The following is a 20,180-nucleotide window of genomic DNA, read 5'->3' on the forward strand; positions in this document are numbered from 1 at the left end:
GAGAGAAATCTTGTATCTCGCTGGTTCATTCTCCAGTTAATTTTGGGGCCAGCATGGGGCAGGCCAGGCCGCAGGGAGGCACTTCCTCTGGGTCTCCTATGCGATTGGCAGAGACCCAAACACTTGGGCCATCTTCTGCTTTTTCTAGGGCTTCAGATGGGAGTTGGATCGCAAGTGGAGCAGCTGGGACTCACACCGAACCAGCACTCCAGTATAGGTTGCTGGCTATGCAGTGCCTTAGCCCGTGCAGCCCCAAGAGTTACTTTAATTACTGAAAATATTTTGCTTTTTCAATTTGTGACTGGGGTGGGGAGAGGTTAAATACGAATAATTGTTATTAGAATATAGTTTTGAGATAGTTAGGCAAAGTTTTAGCAGAACAATGCCTGGAGGTGGCTGGCATAGGACTCTGGTTCATGCCCCGGCTGTCCCACTTCCAGTCCAGCTATCTGCTGATGGCTTGGAAAGAGTGGCTGACATTGGTCCAAGTGTGTGGACCCTTGCCACCTGCCACCCATGTGGGAGACCTGGGGAAGCTCTAGCTTTGGCCTGGTTTGGCCCTGGTTATTGTGGCCATTTGGGGAGTGATGCATTGGGTAGAAGATGGCTCTGTGTGTCTCCCTCTTCCTCTGTAACTCATATAAGTGCCCTTCATACACACACACACACAGAGTCACTGTACTGCGACCATGCTTAGTATGTTCACCAAGCAAGGGTAATTTTGCAAATGTTTCGACGGGAGATCATTAGGCATCCACCTTACAGTTGTAGTTTGGCTCTTTTTGACTTCCTTTTGTTTCCTAACCTTAACAAGTGTTTAACGGGGGCTCGATTTTCTTCAGTTAATAATGCGCAAGGCTGTGCTGACATGACTGAATTCCCAGAATCCTCGCTTCTTTAGGGATGGACTAACTGACATATCAACCTATTAAGTGTATTGAACTTATGTTGAGAAATACAATTTGTATTTTTTTTTATCATTCAGTTCGTTAGAGGGACACTAGGTGTGCTTGTTGCTGCTGTGAGGTAGGGTAGCACTTTTAGCTCCTTTCATCATTTATATTTACAAAATATGTGAGGAACTTCTTTACATATACCTCTTTTGTTTATCCACTATACTGAAAAAAATGATTTCACACCAGTACCTTCAACTCTGGTTTATTTTTCTCTGACAGATGCATGCTATTGTGATCTTAGTATATTAACTACTCAATTCTTCTGTTTATAACCAAATTCATGGGCATTCTAGCTGAAAAAAAGGTTTGTTTCAGAAATGTTGCTCCTCCACCCGCTTGCTTCCGCTCTGGAAATTTCTCCTCAGAAATAGCCATTGGAGGGATTGCATCAGTGAGCAGGAGGGTCAGTGAGGGTCAGTGAGGGGCCTGTGAGGGACCAGTGAGGGGCTGGATTCGCACCTCGCAGGGTTAAGTCACCTCCCCTGTGTGTGTGCTGCTCCTCTTCTGGCATTGCGAGAAAGCAGCGGAAGATGGGGTTCCAGGCTTCCGGCTTCAGCTTGGCCCACCCCCAGCCATGGAGGCCATGTAGGGGGTGAATTAACAGATGGAAGATCTTGCTCTCTCTCTGACACATACAGTTTGCCTTCCAAATAAATAAATAAATCTTTAAAAAAATGGTTAAGTTTGGCCTTTCTACTTGGTGAGGGGGAAACATTGGTTTAGTGTCCCATGATCCTTTTGGAGGCTGTGTGGAGAAAGAGTGCCAAGAATGAGAACAGAGATGAGGCGATTGGCTTGGAAACCTGGATTAGGCTACCCGAAAGAGGAGAGTTGTGTGAGCTTTGAGCTGTGGCAGTGGTAATGAACAGAAATGATCCCTCCTATAGCAAATTTGGAAGTTGGTCAACTTGTTTCTAATTAGCAGTTTACTGAGGATGCTAATTTGTCCAGGGGATTTATCTTAATAGGAAATAGCACTATAAGAAGTAAGTTGATCGGGCCCGGCGGCATAGCCTAGCAGCTAAAGTCCTCGCCTTGAAAGCCCCGGGATCCCATATGGGCGCCGGTTCTAATCCCGGCAGCTCCACTTCTCATCCAGCTCCCTGCTTGTGGCCTGGGAAAGCAGTTGAGGATGGCCCAGAGCATTGGGACCCTGCACCTGTGTGGGAGACCCGGAGGAGGTTCCGGTTCCCTGCACCAGACTGGCGCGCACCGGCCATTGCGGCTCACTTGGGGAGTGAAACATTGGATGGAAGATCTTCCTCTCTGTCTCTCATCCTCTCTGTGTATCCGGCTTTCCAATAATAATAAATCTTAAAAAAAAAAGAAGAAGTAAGTTGATCTCCTGAGCAGATATTGGTTTAAGAGTATTCCCTATCCACAAACTTGGGTCTGTTTACCGACTTGCAGCAAGCTGAGCACTGCCACTGGGTGCTTTTGTTATGCTCAGAGCAAGGGAGTTGGCCCTGAGAGCTTAAGGGTGGTGAGTTGAACAGGCATGCTTGGCTTGCATCCTGGGCTGGCCTGTGACTGGCCTGTGATAGGCCTCGCGTGTTCCTTTTGAGAAGACAGTGGGCTGTGTTAAGCAGAGTATCACATTGCTTGAAGCTGGCCTATGGAAAATGCAGTCCTTTGATTTGCTTTGCCTTTCAAGTCCATGAAAATTAATAAGTGAACATTACAAGATTTCAGAATTGAGGTGATAATTGAGTTCTTTCTTTGTGATCTGCCTTACCTTCTTGCTGCACCCTTAACTGAGTTCATCTCTGGCAGGCAGTTTGACGTAAATCATAAAAAGCTAGCAGAGAAACTGCAAGTTTGGGCTGGAGGAAGTGTGGCCTGATCAGTCAAAGGCGTGGGTCAGGAGCTGGAGGCCACGGGTTTTTTTTTTTTTTTCCAATTTATTTTGTGTCTTAAATATTGAAATATTGAATTATATAGTGAAAGATATTAGCCTCAAAACATCTGATTGAATTTGATTTATGGACCACTCTGAATAATTTGTATATTCATAAGCCAATTGTCTTGACATGAACTTATATAATACTTAGCTCTGGTAGTTATTTATTTTGTTTTTGTTTTTTTTTTTAGATATTATGATCAGATTTGTTCCATTGAACCCAAATTCCCATTTTCTGAGAATCAGGTAAGTAGCTAATTTTGTTTCTAAAGTTTTCTGTAATGATAAGTTACCCGTTGTCCTTGCAGTCACTGTAGCATTTTATTGCAGTAGGCGAAGCCTTTTCACTGTAGGTTTTTGTGAGGTGTTTTTTGTGTGAATTAGAAACTTTGGGCTCCATCTGACGTGACTAACATCTCAAGGAAGAGTCTCCTGGGGTTCTGTGTCTGTGAGGTCTCAGCTGTTTCTGGGGATGTTGCAGCAATCTGGGCTGCATCGTGTGTTAAAGGGACTCTCTCATTGATTAATGTCATCTGCCATGTCCTTCCCTTGACTTCTGCAGAATCAACTGTGATTCAGCAAGCATTACTCTTGAGTTTAAATGCAAAGATCATACTTATGTACAAGTTGCAGGTGTTTGTACAGTTAAACTTTTATACACAAGAAGTCAGCTTCATTTTATCCTAGAGACAAGGTGTTGAAAATGCAGCTAATTTTTATGGTTTTATTTGGGAATTTGATGCAAGTTTTTGCTTAGTTTATTTAATGTGTCATTTAATGACAGAAGTAATCTGAATATTAATGTACAGAGCTTTTTTAATAGGTGAAATGACTATTGAGATTTGCTTTAAAATACTCCAGGGAATAATTACATGGGGTATCAGTGGGGCATAGAAAGATGAAAAGCCGGAGCAGCTGACGGGGTGTGCAGCAGTTCGTAAGCGTGTTCGCTCTACCTTTTTTTTTTTTTTGCATGTTTGAAGCTTCTGCTAATCCAGGATTTTTGAAAATTATATATTGGATTATCATAAATAATTTAAATCAGGGTAATTTATTTTATTTTATTTTTTTTAAAGATTTATTCATTTTATTACAGTCAGATATACACAGAGGAGGAGAGACAGAGAGGAAGATCTTCCGTCCGATGATTCACTCCCCAAGTGAGCTGCAACGGGCCGATGCGCGCCGATCTGATGCCGGGAACCTGGAACCTCTTCCGGGTCTCCCACACGGGTGCAGGGTCCCAGTGTATTGGGCCATCCTGAACTGCTTTCCCAGGCCACAAGCAGGAGCTGGATGGGAAGTGGAGCTGCCGGGATTAGAACCAGCGCCCATATGGGATCCCGGGGCTTTCAAGGCGAGGACTTTAGCCGCTAGGCCACGCCGCTGGGCCCAGGGTAATTTATTTTAAAACTTTATATGTGGTATACTCATTTAAAAACAAAGATACAGTTTTTTAAAAAGTAAAATTTTAATGTATGTATAATGCAGAAAAATAAACAAATAGTGTGTCGTTTTAATTTTTACCAAGTGAATATGCAGGTAGGACCAGCGCCTAGACTGAGAAATAGAATATTATCCTTTCCTCCAAAGTAGCCATTCTCCTACTTTTAATGTCATGGGATGATTATTTTTTGTTCTATCTTCTGGGAAATCTGTGGTGCTTATTTGCCAACTCGTATTAAGTGCTTGTTCTGTTGAAGTCTATAAATATAGGGAAGATATTAGTTATGACTACTGGTGGGGAATGACAATTTGAAATATCCTAATGCTTGTATTTATTTTTTAATTTAATCTATTTGGAATTCAGAGTGATAGAGTGAGAGAAGGAGAGAGCAACAGAGCATGTGTGCACACACCATTTTCTGTTGCTGGTTCACTCCCCAAATGTCCTCAGTGGGCGGCCTTGGGCCAAGCTGAAGCTAGGGGCCCAAGTATTTAAGCCATCATCTGTCACCTTTCGGATGCATCCGCAGGAAGCCGGATCCGAAGCACAGTAGTTGGGATCCGATCCTGCACTCCGGTGGAATATCCGTTTCCCAGATGGTAGTGTAAGCTGCTGCACAGCAGTGCCTGATGCTTCTGTTAAAAAAAAAAAATTATCCAGGAGAAGACAAGGTAAAGCAGTTAATTATTTAGAGGAGATAATGGTTAGACAGACTGAGCTTTTGTCCTGATTTTCTTGATGTATTTTCCTTAAAAGAGACTTAATTAGGACCCAGCATTATAGCCTTGTGGCTAAATCTTTGCCTTGCAACCACCAGAGTCCCATATGGGCGCTGATTCATTTCTTGGCTTCTCCACTTCCCATCCAGCTCCCTGCTTGTGGCCTGGGAAAGTAGTCGAGGACAGCCCAAAGCCATGGGACCCTACACCTGTGAGGGAGATCTGGAAGAGCTCCTGGCTCCTGACTTCTGGTTTTGGATTGGGCCAAAGTTCTGGCCATTGTGGCCACTTGGGGAGTGAACCAGCAGATGGAAGATCTTTCTGTCTTTCCTGTTTTCTGTAAATCTGACTTTCCAAAAAAATAAGATAATTTTTTTTTTTTTTTTTTTTTTTTAACAGAGAGACTTAATGAAATCTGGAAAGGTAACAGTTTTATGTGTTCTTTTGTTTTCTTCAGATTTGCTTGACATTTACCTGGAAGGATGCTTTTGATAAAGGTTCACTTTTTGGAGGTTCTGTAAAATTGGGTATGTAATTTTTTAAATAAAACTTTAACGAGTCTAGTTAAAACATTTATATTCTTGGTTTTTAATTTAAAAACTTCCTGTAAATTATTAGTATCATTGTTTGACATCTCGTTTTCTTTTTCACTTCAACTTTTCATGTGAATTGTGGAGAGCTTATGCCCTGCCAGGCACTGTCCTAGTTATAAAAATGGGTGAGACAGTTGTGTTCAGTGTGCTTGGGAAAATAGTCAGGGCATTCTCAGATGTCATGACTGTATGTGATCCTGTGTGTGACAGCAGGGGTGAGCAAGGCCAGTTTTACTTTGTTGAATATAGGAAATGATTGAGGGAGGCTTGCAGATGGAATTTGTTCTTCCCTGGTTAAAAAAGAAAACCACATTATAGCCACAATATCATAACCAGAAGTTAGAAGGATAAAAAGCTTTTATTCTGTCAGCTTGGAAGAAGTGACTTTGTGCCTTAATTCTCTTGTCTATGTTTTATGTACCCCTATTTTAATCTATAAAACATATATAGGTGTATATAAAATAGAAGCATATGCTTTATGTATTAAATTTCAAGCATGTTACACTGTGTTAGATGTGTCACATATATGTACTTGATATGTTTATGTGTAGTTAAGGTTAGTTATTTAAAAGAGAGCGAGCGCTAGCTGGGAACTCGGAGCATCTTGTTTGGGTGGGTGGCCGAGGTGCAGCTGCGTTGAACCGTTCTCTCTGCTCCTGGGTGGGTGGGTGGCCGGGTGGCTGGGTGGCTGGGTGGCTGGGTGGCCGAGGTGCAGCTGCGTTGAGCCGTTTTCTCTGCTCCTGGGTGGGTGGGTTTTCAAGAGCCTGTGATGAGGAGCTTGCCAGGTATTCTGAACTAGGTTATGGGACTTCCGAGCAGCATCTTACCTGCGTCACCAAGCCCACTCTTGTGTACACTTCATGTTGTATTGTATAAGATTTACTGTAGTACAGTATACATTCTTTACAAAATGTATTGATATGTTCTTTTCATTATGGAAATAGATATTATATTTTGTTTAAATGTGAAGTGGACATGAGAAATACACTTACATCTAGGTGAGGAAATGGAAATATTTTGGAGTGTTACATAGTTTATATTGTAAATAGTACATATGTATGTCATGATTATAATTATCATTACTGCTTGGAAACCATGGCCTTGGAATGAGGATGAAGATATTGGAAAGGAGATGGTGCAGAGTTAAAGATCTGGCCTTGTGGGTTTGTACTTTTCTCCTTATAAAAATAAATAAAAGATTTATTACTTATTTGAAAGGCAGAGTTAGAAAGAGAGCAGACTGGGACAGAAAAGTCCTTTGTCTGCTGGTCTACTGATTCACTCTCCAGAAGGCCACGATGGCCCGAGCTGAACCATTCTGAAGCCAGGAGCCAGGATCTTGTTCCAGATCTCTCTCCTGTGTGCATGCAGGAGCCCACAGACTTGGACCATCCTCCTGGCCACTGGCAGGGAGCTTGATCACAAGTGGAGCATTTGGGACTTGAACTCACTCATATGAGATGTCTGTGCTGGAGGTTGCAGCTTGACTTGCCATGCCACAGTGGAGATGTCCCTTCTCTCACATATGAATAGCTATAAAGTTCTTTTTCTCATGTATGAAAAGATAGGCTAGACTAGCTGGTGTGAATGTTTACTTCCCTTTAGCGTGAGGAGCTAGAGCTGGTGTGTAAGCAAGGGGAAACCGTTTGAGAGGGGAGCTTGCCCTTGGAGGGCTTCTTAAACAATAAGAAAAAAAAAAGGCTGTTGGCTGAGCTCTGTGGCCTGGCACCCAACTCTGGTGTGTCCTGCCCCCCGGGTGGTTTGTGCGGTGCTTCAGAAGGAGCCTTCTTTCTTATTGCCTGGTGATTGATGCTTGGTACATCATGAGAGACCTTGATTTCTTCTATGATTGAGTTCTGTAAGATACAAAGTGCTGTCAAAAATTCTTTTTTTTTAATGTTAATTTTTAATTGTGATAAAATACACATGCTGTTTTGAAGTGTGTAGCTCACTGGTACGTGGACATTATCATGCAACCATTGCCACTGTATTTTTAGCACTTTTTTTTTAAGGTTTATTTTATATATGTGAAAGGCACTGTTGGATGAAGAGAGAGAGAGAGAGAGTGAGCGAGTGAGCAAGCCAGTGAAGGCACACGCTCAAGCTTCCATTGCTGGTTGGCTGTCCCTTGGCAGTACTGAGCAGGGCTGGGTCCAGGCTGAAGCCACGAGCTTCTCAGGATGCCCCACATGCGTGTCGGGACCCTGCTGCCATCCAGCACTGCTTCTCCAGGTGCTTTAGGAGCATCTGCAGGATGCCAGGGTCGCAGGTGGCAGCTTAACCTGTTAGGTCATCATGCTGGCCCCTGGCACCTGCTATTATCTTGCAAAACTGAAACTGCACGCTAAGCCCTAGCTTTCCATATTCCTCCCTTTCTAGTCCTTGGCAGCCACCCTTCTACCTTGGGTCTCTGAGTTTAATTACTCCAGGTACCTATATTAATTTAAACTTGCAAAAGCTTTATTTTTTAAAAACTATTGTGTAAGAAACATGTAACGTTAATTTGATCATCTTAAGCATTTATAAGTATGCAGTCCAGTAGTGTTGGTTGATGCATATTGTTGTGAATAACTGTCTAGAACTATTTCATCTTGCAGATCTCAAATGACTGTATGCCTCTCCCCCTCTCTAGTAACTACTGTTCTACTCCCTGTTTGTGTGAAAATGACTATTGTGAATACTGTCTAGGTGAAGTCAGTGTTTATCCCATCCTCCGAGTTCATCCACATTGTAGCATGTATGTGGTTTGCTGAAAGCTGCACAGTATTGTACTAAGCGTTTATAGCACTTGATGATCACTTGGGATGCTCCCGCCATTTGACTCTTGTGGATGATAATTGGGTGTGCACGTATCCTTTCCAAGGTCTGCTTTGTATTCTTCAGGGTTTATGTCTAGCAATGGGATTGCTGAGTCATATGATGGCTCTGTTTTCAAATTTTCACAATGTCTGTAGGAATTTGCATTGTGGTTGACAGGGCACAGGGACTCTGATATCTCTGACATCTGCATGAACATTTGCTATTTTCTGCCGATTTACTTTAATAGTCGCTGTCTGAATGGGTGTGAGGTATACAGATTCTTCGGGTTCAGGGTTGCGTTTTAGCCCAAGTGATCTTCTAGTTCTCTGAGGGTCACCTTGGCCTGAGCGAGTGAAGCATGGAAGGCCAACTGGGAAGTGCTTGCACTAACCTAGTTTTGTTGTAACAAACTGTTTTAAATGTGGTAGGAGCACGCAACTTTGAGAGATGATAGAAAAAATAGAAAATTTATCTGAATTGAAGAAATTAAGCAGGAGAAGACTTGATAATGACTGTTAGAAAAATGTAGAAGAAGAGAGAATAATGCAGCCAACTTTTAAACTTTAGGTCATGGGACTGTTGTGGAAATGAATGGCTGGAAGGAAAGCCCAGAACTCGGGAGCGTGCGCTGGTGAGAGGACAGGGCTGCAGGCTTGTTTGTGTGAGGACCAATGGGACAGAGGTCATAGTATTTCTCTTTGAAATATTCATTTTCTTTAGAAAAAAATAATCTGATTAATTTTTCCTTCTCAATTTTTTTTACAGCTCTTGCAAGCTTAGGATATGAAAAGAGCTGTGTGTTGTTCAATTGTGCGGCCTTAGCTAGCCAGATTGCCGCAGAGCAGAACCTGGATAATGACGAAGGACTGAAAATCGCTGCTAAGCATTATCAGGTATGCAGACAAGCAGTTACTGCATCATGGGCAGCACCACGCGGGATGATATTGAAAATAATTTATATTCAGGTTTACACAACAGATGTTTTCTTGAAAAAAAAAAAAAAAGAGTGCTATTTTCAGCAACTCAATCTTTACCTGAAAATGCCCAAGTTTAAATAAAGCCAAAGTTTAACTCAAAAAAAAAAAAAAGAAAGAAAGAAAGAAAGAAAAACAGTGTACTTTGAAAAGTGAATTCTTGCTGTTGAAGCCCTGAGACAAACTACCAGTAGACCAGGTCTGTTGTAAATCCAGCACCTAGCACAGTGCCTGGCACATAACAGAGGCTCTGTAAATGTTGATCAAAGTGGGTAAGATGTGTGAGACGTCTCATACATTTTGGGTAATCCCTTTCAAATAGATTAGCTCATCTACAAAAGTCTGTGCTTGTGTTAATGTTTTCTTAAAGTGAGATATACTTAAATTTTCACTGGTGTCACAAGAATTGGGTTTAACTCTTAGACCTGTGCAGCGGTCACATTTCAAAGTGTTCAGACGTGTCATCGTAAATTGGCCAGATCTGTTTCAGATACTAATCATTACTAACGTGGCATGTTACTCTGTGATAATTTATTATTTACTCAGCTTTTAAAGATTCATTTACAAAACAAATGATATTGTTAAGTGATGCTATGTATAATTGTGTTTTCATATGTTATATTACTTTATAATTTGCAAAGTGTTTTTATGTACCTTATTTGACTGTCTTGTAAATGTTGTGATTCATGTTACTTAATGTCATTCACTGCCATGGGGAATGTAAAAGTCAGAGGTGTTAATAAAGTCGTCCATTTGGGTTTCAGGTGGTGTGATTCTGAATTTCATTGTATTCCAGATTGTCCTTCTGTCTCCTGTGGAATTTGATCTTTTCAGAACTTGAGCCTGGCTTTTCCCATTGTTTTAAGTTGAGGGGACAAGCAAAGAATGCTGTCTTTTGCAAAGTGAAATGGAAGTGTACCTTCCTTTATCAGACAGTGTGCTCTTGGGGATGGTGTGGTGGCGTTTCAGGCTAATCTGCCATCTGCAGCAGCAGCATGCCATATGGGCACCTGTTTGAGTCCTAGCTGTTCTACTTCCAGTCTAGCTCCCTGCTAATGAGCTTGGAAAGCAATGGAGGTTGGCCCAAGTTCTTAAACCCCTGCCCCCATGTGGGAGACCCAGAAGAAGCTCCTGGCTTCAGGTCAACTCAGCTCTGGTCATTGTGCTATCTGGAGAATAAACCAGTGGATGGAATGTCTCCCTGTCTCTCTCTCTCTGTGTCTGTCTCTCTCTCTCTGTCTGTCTGTCTCTCCCTCTCTATGTAACTCTGACTTTGAAATAAAAATAAATACATCTTAAAACAACGTGTCCAAAATGTAGCTTATAGTTTTGAATGAGCATAGGTGACATAATGAAGATACTATTTTTTGAAGCCATAAATTGCAAATACTTTTAAATGTAAAAGAGATATTATTTAGCTTTCTATTAACTGTAACTCAGTTAATTGTCGTATGGGGCCTTAGAAGTCACCGCCTGTTGTTGAGAGAACATTGCATTTTGTGAGCGTTCACAACAAGTCACCGCAAGGAGCAGAGCATTGGTGATGTCACACCCAGCTCCTGGCCTAGCCTGCCTGTTGCCTGGACACTGTGTCCTGGGGCCAGTGCCTTAACCTCCCCAGACCTCCCACGACTCAGCTGTGAATGAAGACTCCAGCTTCTGTCTCTTGGGATATAATATTTCACTACTGCATAAAATGTGGTCTTCATTGTAATGTAGTTAGCTTTCAGTTCTCTCTCTGTAGCCTGCCTGTGTCATGTGTGACATATGTATGTGTGTGTATATATACATATATTATATATGTTATACATATATATATATATGTAATATTTTGTCACCTAAAGGGTCATTTATTTGTTTGAAAGAGTTAAAGAGTAGATGAATCTTCCATTCATTGGTTCACTCACCAAGTCACTGTGATAGCCGGGGCTGAGCCAGGCTGAAGCTGGAAGTCAAAAGCTTCATCCAGTTTTCCTGTGTGGATGGCAAGGGCTCAGCCTCCTAGGCTGGCCACAGGCTGTTAGCAGAGAGCTGGCCAGGAAGTGGAATAGTTGGACTTGAAGTGGCACTCAATGGGATGCTGCTGTCGCAGGTGGCTTCATCCGCCTTGTCACGATGCCGAACAGCTCCCTCCCATGACATCATTTAGTCCTTCACTGTCTGCTTCCATTGTCCCAGTCTCACTTGTTTCATAAAAGCAAATTTATTTTAATATTAGCCTTGACATTGAATAGTTGACATAAAAAAATCTGCTCTGAAGTGAAAGAGAAATCATTTACAGTGCCTGGTGGTGCTGTTTCAGGGGACTAGGTCTGTGCGCTCCCTGAAGTCTCTCCTAAGCTCAGTATGCTCAGTTATTTGAAAGATGAATTTGTGTGGGACCAAAGCTAGAGCTTTTCAGTCCTGAGATTATTTTAATTGTGTTTTATTCTTGCCCACATTTTTGTATTTTCAGGAAGTAGATCTAAAAATGAGCTGATTAAATTTGTCCTATTTGCTTGGCTTTTCTCATAACTTTTAATTTTTGTTAAATCTGCCTGTGTAGTTCAGGTGTTGTGGATTGATCTTGCATAGCATGGAAATTAAGTTTTGCTGAGTTTCTATAGATTTTAAGAAGCTTTCTTTCCTCCTCTAGTTTGCTAGTGGTGCCTTTTTACATATTAAAGAGACGGTGTTATCAGCCTTAAATCGCGAGCCTACTGTGGACCTATCACCAGATACTGTTGGGACCCTCAGTGTCATTATGTTGGCACAGGCCCAAGAAGTATTTTTTTTAAAAGCGACAAGAGGTAACTTCAATTTATCCCTGTTTTATTGCATTTGGAAAGATATGATGATGATTAGAATATAATATATTCAATTTAGAACTTTCTGTTTTGAATTTGATGTATGGTTGAACAATTTCACCTTTGATATGAATGTACATATAAGACAGTAATTTGTATTTTAAATGTTATGAAATTAAGTTAGCTATTGTCTTTAATAACTATATGCTAAAAGAACATCTATGAATGTTTGTAATATGTTTAACTTCCAGCAGACTTTTATTGGGTACCTTCTGTATGCCTGTCATTGTTCTAGTTGCTACATAAACAGAGTTAGCTGATAAACAAAGCTTCTGTTTTTAGGAAGCTAATATGTTAGTGTGGGGGAGATGACAAGCAAGAAATTATGTAGATAAATTAATTCCAGAGAGAGCAAAATGCTCTGGAAAAGATAAGAAAGGATTATAGGGTGTAGTAGCTTGTGATCTACCTATAGGATGGGGTTGCAGGGGAAGTCATGCTAATTTTAGATTAACTAGTCATGAAGAGTTTCTTGAGAACATGCATGTTTAAACTAGACCTAAGTGACGGGGAGAAGCCAGGCTCTTAGAGTTCCTAGCCCTGTGAAGGAGAACAGAACGACAGTTCTTAGGAGGCGCGTTAGCTCGTATGAGAGACTGGAATATGTGCCGAGTGCAGAAAGATTGAGAAAAGGGAGGTCATTGGGTTGAAGAGGAGAGTTGATGTAGATTGTTCTTTTAAATAAGAAGCTCATATTGAGGTACAGTTTGTATCACCTCACATTTACTCTTTGAAGGCTTCACTGGTCTTCAGTAGACTCAGAGTTTTGCAGCCCATGCAAATACCGTATTTTAGAGCATTGTTCTTCCTTCCAAGTGAGACCTGTGTTGGTAGCAGTTAGTCTTGTTCTTCTTTGCCCCAGCTGTTAGCAACCACTATTCTACCACTACTGTACTTTGTGTCTCTGGATTTGCCCATGAATGATTGAGTTTTATGCAGGAAAATGGGTGTGATTAAAGAAGGTGTTTTTTTTTAAACATGTTAAAACTTGTGATCTCAGTTTCCACACGGTCATAGATGGTGCCATTCACTTTATAACAGTCTGTTTCAATGCTGGTTCCAGATAAGATGAAAGATGCCATCATAGCTAAGCTGGCCAACCAGGCTGCGGATTATTTTGGTGATGCCTTCAAGCAATGTCAGTACAAGGACACTCTCCCCAAGGTCAGTGCCTGTTTCCATAAACAGTTGGTTACTTTGCATGTGGAAATAGGGGGTATTTTTATACCCAAGATTCAGAGTAAAAGATGATAGAAAGAAATTGGGGATTGTAATGGAGACTTTTGAAGAATGTATTTGTATAGATATATTTTTAAGTTGATAACGCGTGATCAGTTCTTTGACATCTAGGGGATGCCTTTGTCTATCCTTCACTACACATTTTTTTTCTAAGCTAAAACTATGAAAAACTGACAGTCTGTCTGAAATAATTTTATCAGAGCATTGTGGTTTGGAATCATTGGTGGTTTGGTACACGCATGGGTACGTGAGCATGTTGATAATTCACACTTTTTAATTATTGTCCTGTTTTCTTAATTAAAGATGAGACTTAAGGCGCAAAAACAGACATAAAGAACAAAAAGGAAAAGAAAGCAAAATAAATACATCTTTTACATTGATTAGAATTCAGTTTTGCCAGCAGGTCTAGAAAATTGAGCTGCTAACGGACAGCTAAGGAAAAGCCACCATCCTAAACCACGTATCACAGGAAGTATGTTTTGATGTAAGCTTTTCCAAGGGGCATTTGAGAAGATCACTGAGTTGATGGTCATTTGCAGGTGACTAACAAATATGGAGTAATTAAGGGAGAAAGCAGTTTGAACGAAGTGTGTTTACAGCTACTCTTATTCAGAAATATTCAAAGAAGGAGCCTCATTTCTGTAGTGGCATGTGGTTTTTGTACTATGATTTTTGTAGGAGAATTGATGGGTTTATGTCATATTCATGAATTTCTGCAAATTATGAGATTACAGACAGCTTTAGAGTGAAGTGAAAATGTATGTGAATACATTAACAGGACACATTAGTTAGAAATGGAACACAAAGGAATTATTTTGAAGATTCCTGTGAGTTTAATATATACCAAGAATGAGGCAGAGTTGAGACTTGGGATCTCCTGTCACGGCTTCTTCATGTAAGCGACCTCACGTTCAGCTGCACAGTTCACCGTGCGTCCTGTTGGGCTGTTAGCTGAGCCCCGGCATGGAGAGAAGAATGCCAGCTGCAAAGACTTGGAAGCTACCTCTGCAGCGTTCCTGAACCCCTTGAAGTCCTCTCCTGTTTGAAGTACCAAGTTGCACTGGCCTTGCCTTGAGAAGTGCCATGAGAGCAATGTCGGGCTTGTTAGAGCCTTTCAGCTTTTCCTTTCCATTAGGAAAGCTCATGGGCTTTTTATATTCTAATGAGAAAACAGAAGTGGACCAGGAAGCTAGGAGATTATTCAGATAGGAAAGTGCTACATTATAAGACAATTTGGATTGTTATATTATATCCTTTCTAAAGGCAGTTTGGGGGCTAGGATTTAGCTGTGTGGAATAGCCTCTGCCAATGGATTTTTGGAAAAAAATTAATTTTGATTGGAAATGTTTTCCCAGGAAAACTATACCAAAAATAATCCTGTGATATCATTAGTTATTATTGTAGCACTGTGACGTGTTTTCCAGTATATGATAATTCAGGGTTAATGTTTATGGGGTAGGGAATCATTGTTATGTGGCTGTAGTCATCTTTGTTAAGTCTCAGCATGTGAATTGAAGTGAGCACTTACTTTCCTGTCTTTTGTCTTTTAAACATGATGAAACAGTCAGCTATAGAGCAGTTTCATTAGTATATGTGAGTAATGGTGGTTTAGTTAACTCAAAGGGCTGGGTACGGGCTCACAAGAAAGCTTCTAAAGCCCCGTGCTTCGAACTCCTTTCTGAGTGGCCATCCTCCTGCTCTTCCTGGTGCATGCATTCCTATCTTCTTTGTCAACAAAATGGCGACTTCATGACTGTATTAAAGAGAATTTTCTTAAGAACCTAAATTGGCTTCAACTAACAGTTACAAAGAAAAAATAAACCCTTATTTTTAATTGGAAGAAAAAAATTGAATCTTAGGATTCAATCTTTGCAAAATCATGTGGTCTTCTCTTTACACCTAATGACTAACCTCTGTCTAAGCCATTAATGGGGTGATTCTAATCTCTGTCTCCCTTCCCTTTTCTTCCTGCATCCCGTGTTGTTTGTGGTGGTTTGTGTGGTTGGACTCTCCCCTGGTCAGTATTTTTATTTCCAGGAGGTGTTCCCTGTCCTGGCTGCCAAGCACTGTATCATGCAGGCCAATGCTGAGTACCACCAGTCCATCCTGGCCAAACAGCAGAAGAAATTTGGAGAAGAAATTGCAAGGTTGCAGGTAAGTCTCTTGGTGGTAGATTTTTAAAATGAATTAAAAAAATGTGTTTATTTGAAAGGTAGAGTTAGAGGAAGAGACACAAGTGGAAGTATAGATACACATGCGGGGGGAGAGAAAGAGAGAGGAAGAGGGAGAGAAAGAGAGAGAGAGACACACATATTCACACTCCAAATGACCACAATGACCAAGGCTTGGCCAAGTCACAATCAGAAAGTTCATCTAGGTTTGCTAGGAGGTTGCAGGGGTCCAAACATTGGGCCGTCTTCCACTGCTTTCCCAGATACATTAACAGGGAGTTGGATTGGAAGTGGTAGAGCCAGGACTTGAACCAGTTCCCATATAAGATGCCAGCTCCCATATGGGATGCTTAACCCCTCACACCGCAGTGCTCATCCCAAGACTCAGAGTTTTAAATGTGCCTGGTTTGTTTGGATTATGAATAAAGTAATCATTGCTATGGTAACTTAGATCATTGTATGAAAATGCTGCTGATCACAATTTCTGTGGAAAGGTGATTTGTTTATTATTATTTTTTCCTTTGGGGGGATTTTGGAGTTATCAGATTGAAGGAATTTACTAAGAGAAGAGAGTTCTATTGAAATTTTATACTGATTTTTAAGTACCCTCTGTAAAAAGGAAGCTAATTGAAAGCTACAAGGTGAGAGACAAGGTTATTTTCCATTGTAGATGCATAGTTTGTAGCTTAGCTTTGCAATTTTAATCATACATTAGAAGTTAGCACATAACAGAAAGACTAATCAGTTCTTCTCCAGTGAGCATGAAATATTTTCAGTTTATCTGAGTTCACAAAGAAGCAAACAGGTTAATAAAAGCAAAAAAAGAGGCCCATTAACCTATTTTCTGTCGTTCCTCAGTAGAGAAGACAAACCTGTAAGTCTGACAAATCATGACGTCATAGGTACACACGATTGGCGTAGCTTTCTGCTCATTAATTCCAGCACAAGGAAGTAACTTCCTGTTCCCATACAAACAGAAATCAAAGCAGAGTCACAGAGTCAGGAAAATCAGTGGATAAAATGGAAGTGCAGGTAAAATGATGTATTGGACTGCTTCTGGAGCCGGGAAAAATTAAACTTCAGCTTAAATAATTCATCATCAGTACGTTTTGGATGATGCTGTGTTTTTGGCTACACAAAGTAGGTGTGAGATGCTGGCGGCACAGGGCAGGGGATTACCGTGCTGTGCCACATGTGGGCCAGGGAGATTTCCTTTATTAGGAGATACATGCTGTGAGATATTTGCTGAGGAGAGGTCATGAAATTTGAACTTTGCTTTCAAATGGTTCTGCAGCAAGAAAAAAAATGCACACATTATGTGTAGGTGTGGGAAAGCCAGAAAGCCAGACTAGCAGAATGGCAATGACTGTTAAACCTAGGAAGAGATTGTGTTGTTACTCATTGTTCTTTCCAATTTTTTTGTGTGGGGTTGAAAAATTGCAAATCAGAGTCGGAGCAGCATGTGTACATACAGAGGTGCACGCTTCCCCATCACTGTCTTGTTCTCTGCTGCTGCAGAGAGAATTTCCATTAGTTTCTTGTTTAATCCCTTTAAGTGTTTTCTTTTTCTGTTGAAACACAATTCTATTTCTACGCGTGGAATACACATTCTTAGCTCCCACTCTTTTTTTTTTTTTTGCTCTCCTCATTCTTATCCAAGAGGTAATGCGCAATCTATAGTGTTGTACATCTTGTTTTTCTCAAGAAACAATTTATCTTCCTCTGAGCGTCTCCTTTGGAGCCCAGCAGTGGAGAGGCTGTGCCGGTTTCTGTTCAGAGCTGGACAGAGTGCGTGTCGTGGTGTAAGCTGCATCTCCTGCCATGTCCTGTTGCCAAGCCCCATCGGCACGGTGACGTGGCAGTGGATAGTCGTGTATGCCTGTGTTTTAGATGTCTTGATCAGCTTGGGCTGCTATTAACAAAAACCATATCACCTAAACAACAGAAATTCTTGAAGTCCAAGGTCACGGTTCCAGCATAGGTGTGCTCTGTGAAATTTACAGTTGGCTTCTCCCCTCTGCCTTCCTGTCGTGGAGGAGGGCACGGTCTAATCTTTTTTTTTTTTTTTTTTTTTTTTTAAAAGATTTATTCATTTTATTACAGACAGATATACAGAGAGGAGGAGAGACAGAGAGGAAGATCTTCCGTCCGATGATGCACTCCCCAAGTGAGCCGCAACGGGCCGATGCGCGCCGATCCGAAGCCGGGAACCTGGAACCTCTTCCGGGTCTCCCACGGGGGTGCAGTGTCCCAATGCATTGGGCCGTCCTCAACTGCTTTCCCAGGCCACAAGCAGGGAGCTGGATGGGAAGTGGAGCTGCCGGGATTAGAACTGGCGCCCATATGGGATCCCGGGGCTTCCAAGGCGAGGACTTTAGCCGCTAGGCCACGCCGCCGGGCCCGCACGGTCTAATCTTTGAAGGGCGCTAATCAGCTTCCTCTGGGTCTCCCACATGGGTGCAGGGTCCCCTGGCTTTGGGCCATGCTTGACTGCTTTCCCAGGCCACAAGCAGGGAGCTGGAAGGGAAGCGGGACTGCCAGGATTAGAACTTGTGCCTATATGGGATCCTGGAGCATGTAAGGCGAGGACTTCAGCCACTAAGCTACTGCACTGGGCCACCTATTTCATTCTTAAGAACTATAACTCTGCCTTCCAAATAAATAGATACATACTGAAAAAAGTAAAATCTTGTCATTCCAATAAACACAATTCATTGTGAATTAATAATAGTCACTATCCAACTGTATTGCAAGTCTAGTTTAGCTTTCTTTGGAGTTCTTGGTGTGTTCACATCAGTAACTAGAGAAGACTTGGTTTTGTACTTGGTTGAGCTTTCCCTCCCCAGCTGCCATGTTAGCATCTGTTCATCTTTTCTGTTAGTACATTGTTTCTTCTTGACTGCCATTTCTCTACTCCATTACATTCCTTGTATCAATGCTTGTCTTTGTATTGCCCATGAATTGCGTCCCCTTCTTTCCTGGGCGCTCTTACCTCTTGTTTTGCCGTCCTCATGGTCTCTTGTTGTCGTCCAGTGTTGTCTGGCCCACCTGCTCCCGGGTTGGTGCTTTGTGTTCCTTTGAGACTGCGACTGTGTTCTTAGGTTGTAGTTGATCTCCATTTTTGGGCATGATTGTGCCATCTACAGTTGGCTTGGCAGGCAGGGTCAGAACCAAATGGTTCTGTCTGTGGTCTTTGGCTTGGGCTGAGCATTCCCCCCGATCTTGGAGAGTTAGACTGCTCGCCTCCAGAGGCAGACAGCGTGTCTTTTCAGTTGCTTGTGTTTGATGGCAGATTTCCCTGGGGAACCCTGGGTGAAGGGAATCGGACCTGGCTGCTTTCCAGCCATCATTGTGTCAGGCCTTTTCCTCATGGTCTTTACTTATTTATTCATTTATTTTGATTAGAGTATTTTTCAAATTATTATTTTGTGACATGGTTACACAGGCTCTGGCATTTCCCCTCTCGCCCTCCTGGAGTCTCTTGTCCCCACCAGCTTCCCCTCTGTCTTCACAATGCATAGTGCTTCATGAACAGTTGTTAAGTCCCTCATTCTTCCAGTTAAATGTGTCCTGATGTTGTAGGCATGGACAGTGGCAGAGAATCCAGCATCCCATTGTCAAGACATATTTAACAGTTTTACAGTGCAGCATGCATGTACTTCCGGGTCAAAGATGCATGTACTTTTACATGGCATTTTTTGACTGACCACTTCCTTTGATTTTGTGTTTTCTTTTGTTTCTTTTTTCAAGACTCTCATTTATTTTGTTGTATTAGAAAGATTTACGCATAGAGATGGAGAGAAAGAGAATTTTCCACCTGCTGGTTCACTGCTCAGATTGCTGCAGTGGCCAGAATTGGGCCATGCCAAAGCTGGGTACGTGTTTAAAGGCGGGAGATTGGCTGTGTGTTTTCCTTCATGTCTTGTGGATGTTGTAATAGAATTTTCAGTTTATCCTGTCCGCCATAATGCTGAATATGTAGATCATTGGAGTAAAGATTTTCTGATGAAGAAAGAGGAAAAAAATGTTCTTTTTTTTTTTTCATTTTCATTTTTAGCATGCAGCAGAACTGATTAAGACAGTGGCATCTCGCTATGATGAGTATGTGAGTGTAAAAGATTTTTCTGACAAAATCAACCGTGCCCTTACTGCAGCAAAGAAGGATAATGACTTCATCTATCATGACCGAGTGCCAGACCTCAAAGATCTAGATCCCATTGGCAAAGCCACGCTTGTGAAATCCACGCCCGTCAATGTGCCTATCAGCCAAAAATTCACTGGTATGTCCCTGGTTGAGGTGCACTTGAATTTCTCTCCTGAGCAGGCTTAGCTGCCTTCTAGCTAAGAACACAAACTTGTTCTCCTGTGCTTTGAGTATGATTTCCATTCTTGTTACTTGAAATGAGTGTGACAATACCAAGTGTTGTTCCTTCTGTGCAGTTTACACATAGAAAGTGATTGGCCATATGAAATATCTACCAGAGACAAAACTTGAGACTGGTTTCGTTATGATCAAGATTTTATTTTTAGAAGGTT

At 41.6% G+C, this 20,180-nt stretch overlaps 1 protein-coding gene across 2 annotated transcripts in view; it reads left to right on the plus strand.

The window, feature by feature from the left end:
- The window catches only part of PDCD6IP (programmed cell death 6 interacting protein), a 53,691-nt gene that overhangs the window by 12,189 nt on the left and 21,322 nt on the right, over nt 1–20,180 (plus strand). The window contains exons 2-8 of one of the 2 annotated variants that reach the window (XM_058657146.1): nt 3,048–3,102; nt 5,480–5,549; nt 9,180–9,307; nt 12,024–12,177; nt 13,298–13,398; nt 15,496–15,627; nt 19,702–19,924. In XM_058657146.1, coding sequence (XP_058513129.1) covers nt 3,048–3,102; nt 5,480–5,549; nt 9,180–9,307; nt 12,024–12,177; nt 13,298–13,398; nt 15,496–15,627; nt 19,702–19,924 — 863 coding nt within the window. The remainder of the gene's footprint in view (nt 1–3,047; nt 3,103–5,479; nt 5,550–9,179; nt 9,308–12,023; nt 12,178–13,297; nt 13,399–15,495; nt 15,628–19,701; nt 19,925–20,180) is intronic. The other variant, XM_058657147.1, reaches the window with a different exon arrangement.

The sequence above is a fragment of the Ochotona princeps genome, chromosome 30, assembly GCF_030435755.1.
Source record: "Ochotona princeps isolate mOchPri1 chromosome 30, mOchPri1.hap1, whole genome shotgun sequence".
Lineage (NCBI taxonomy): Eukaryota > Metazoa > Chordata > Mammalia > Lagomorpha > Ochotonidae > Ochotona > Ochotona princeps.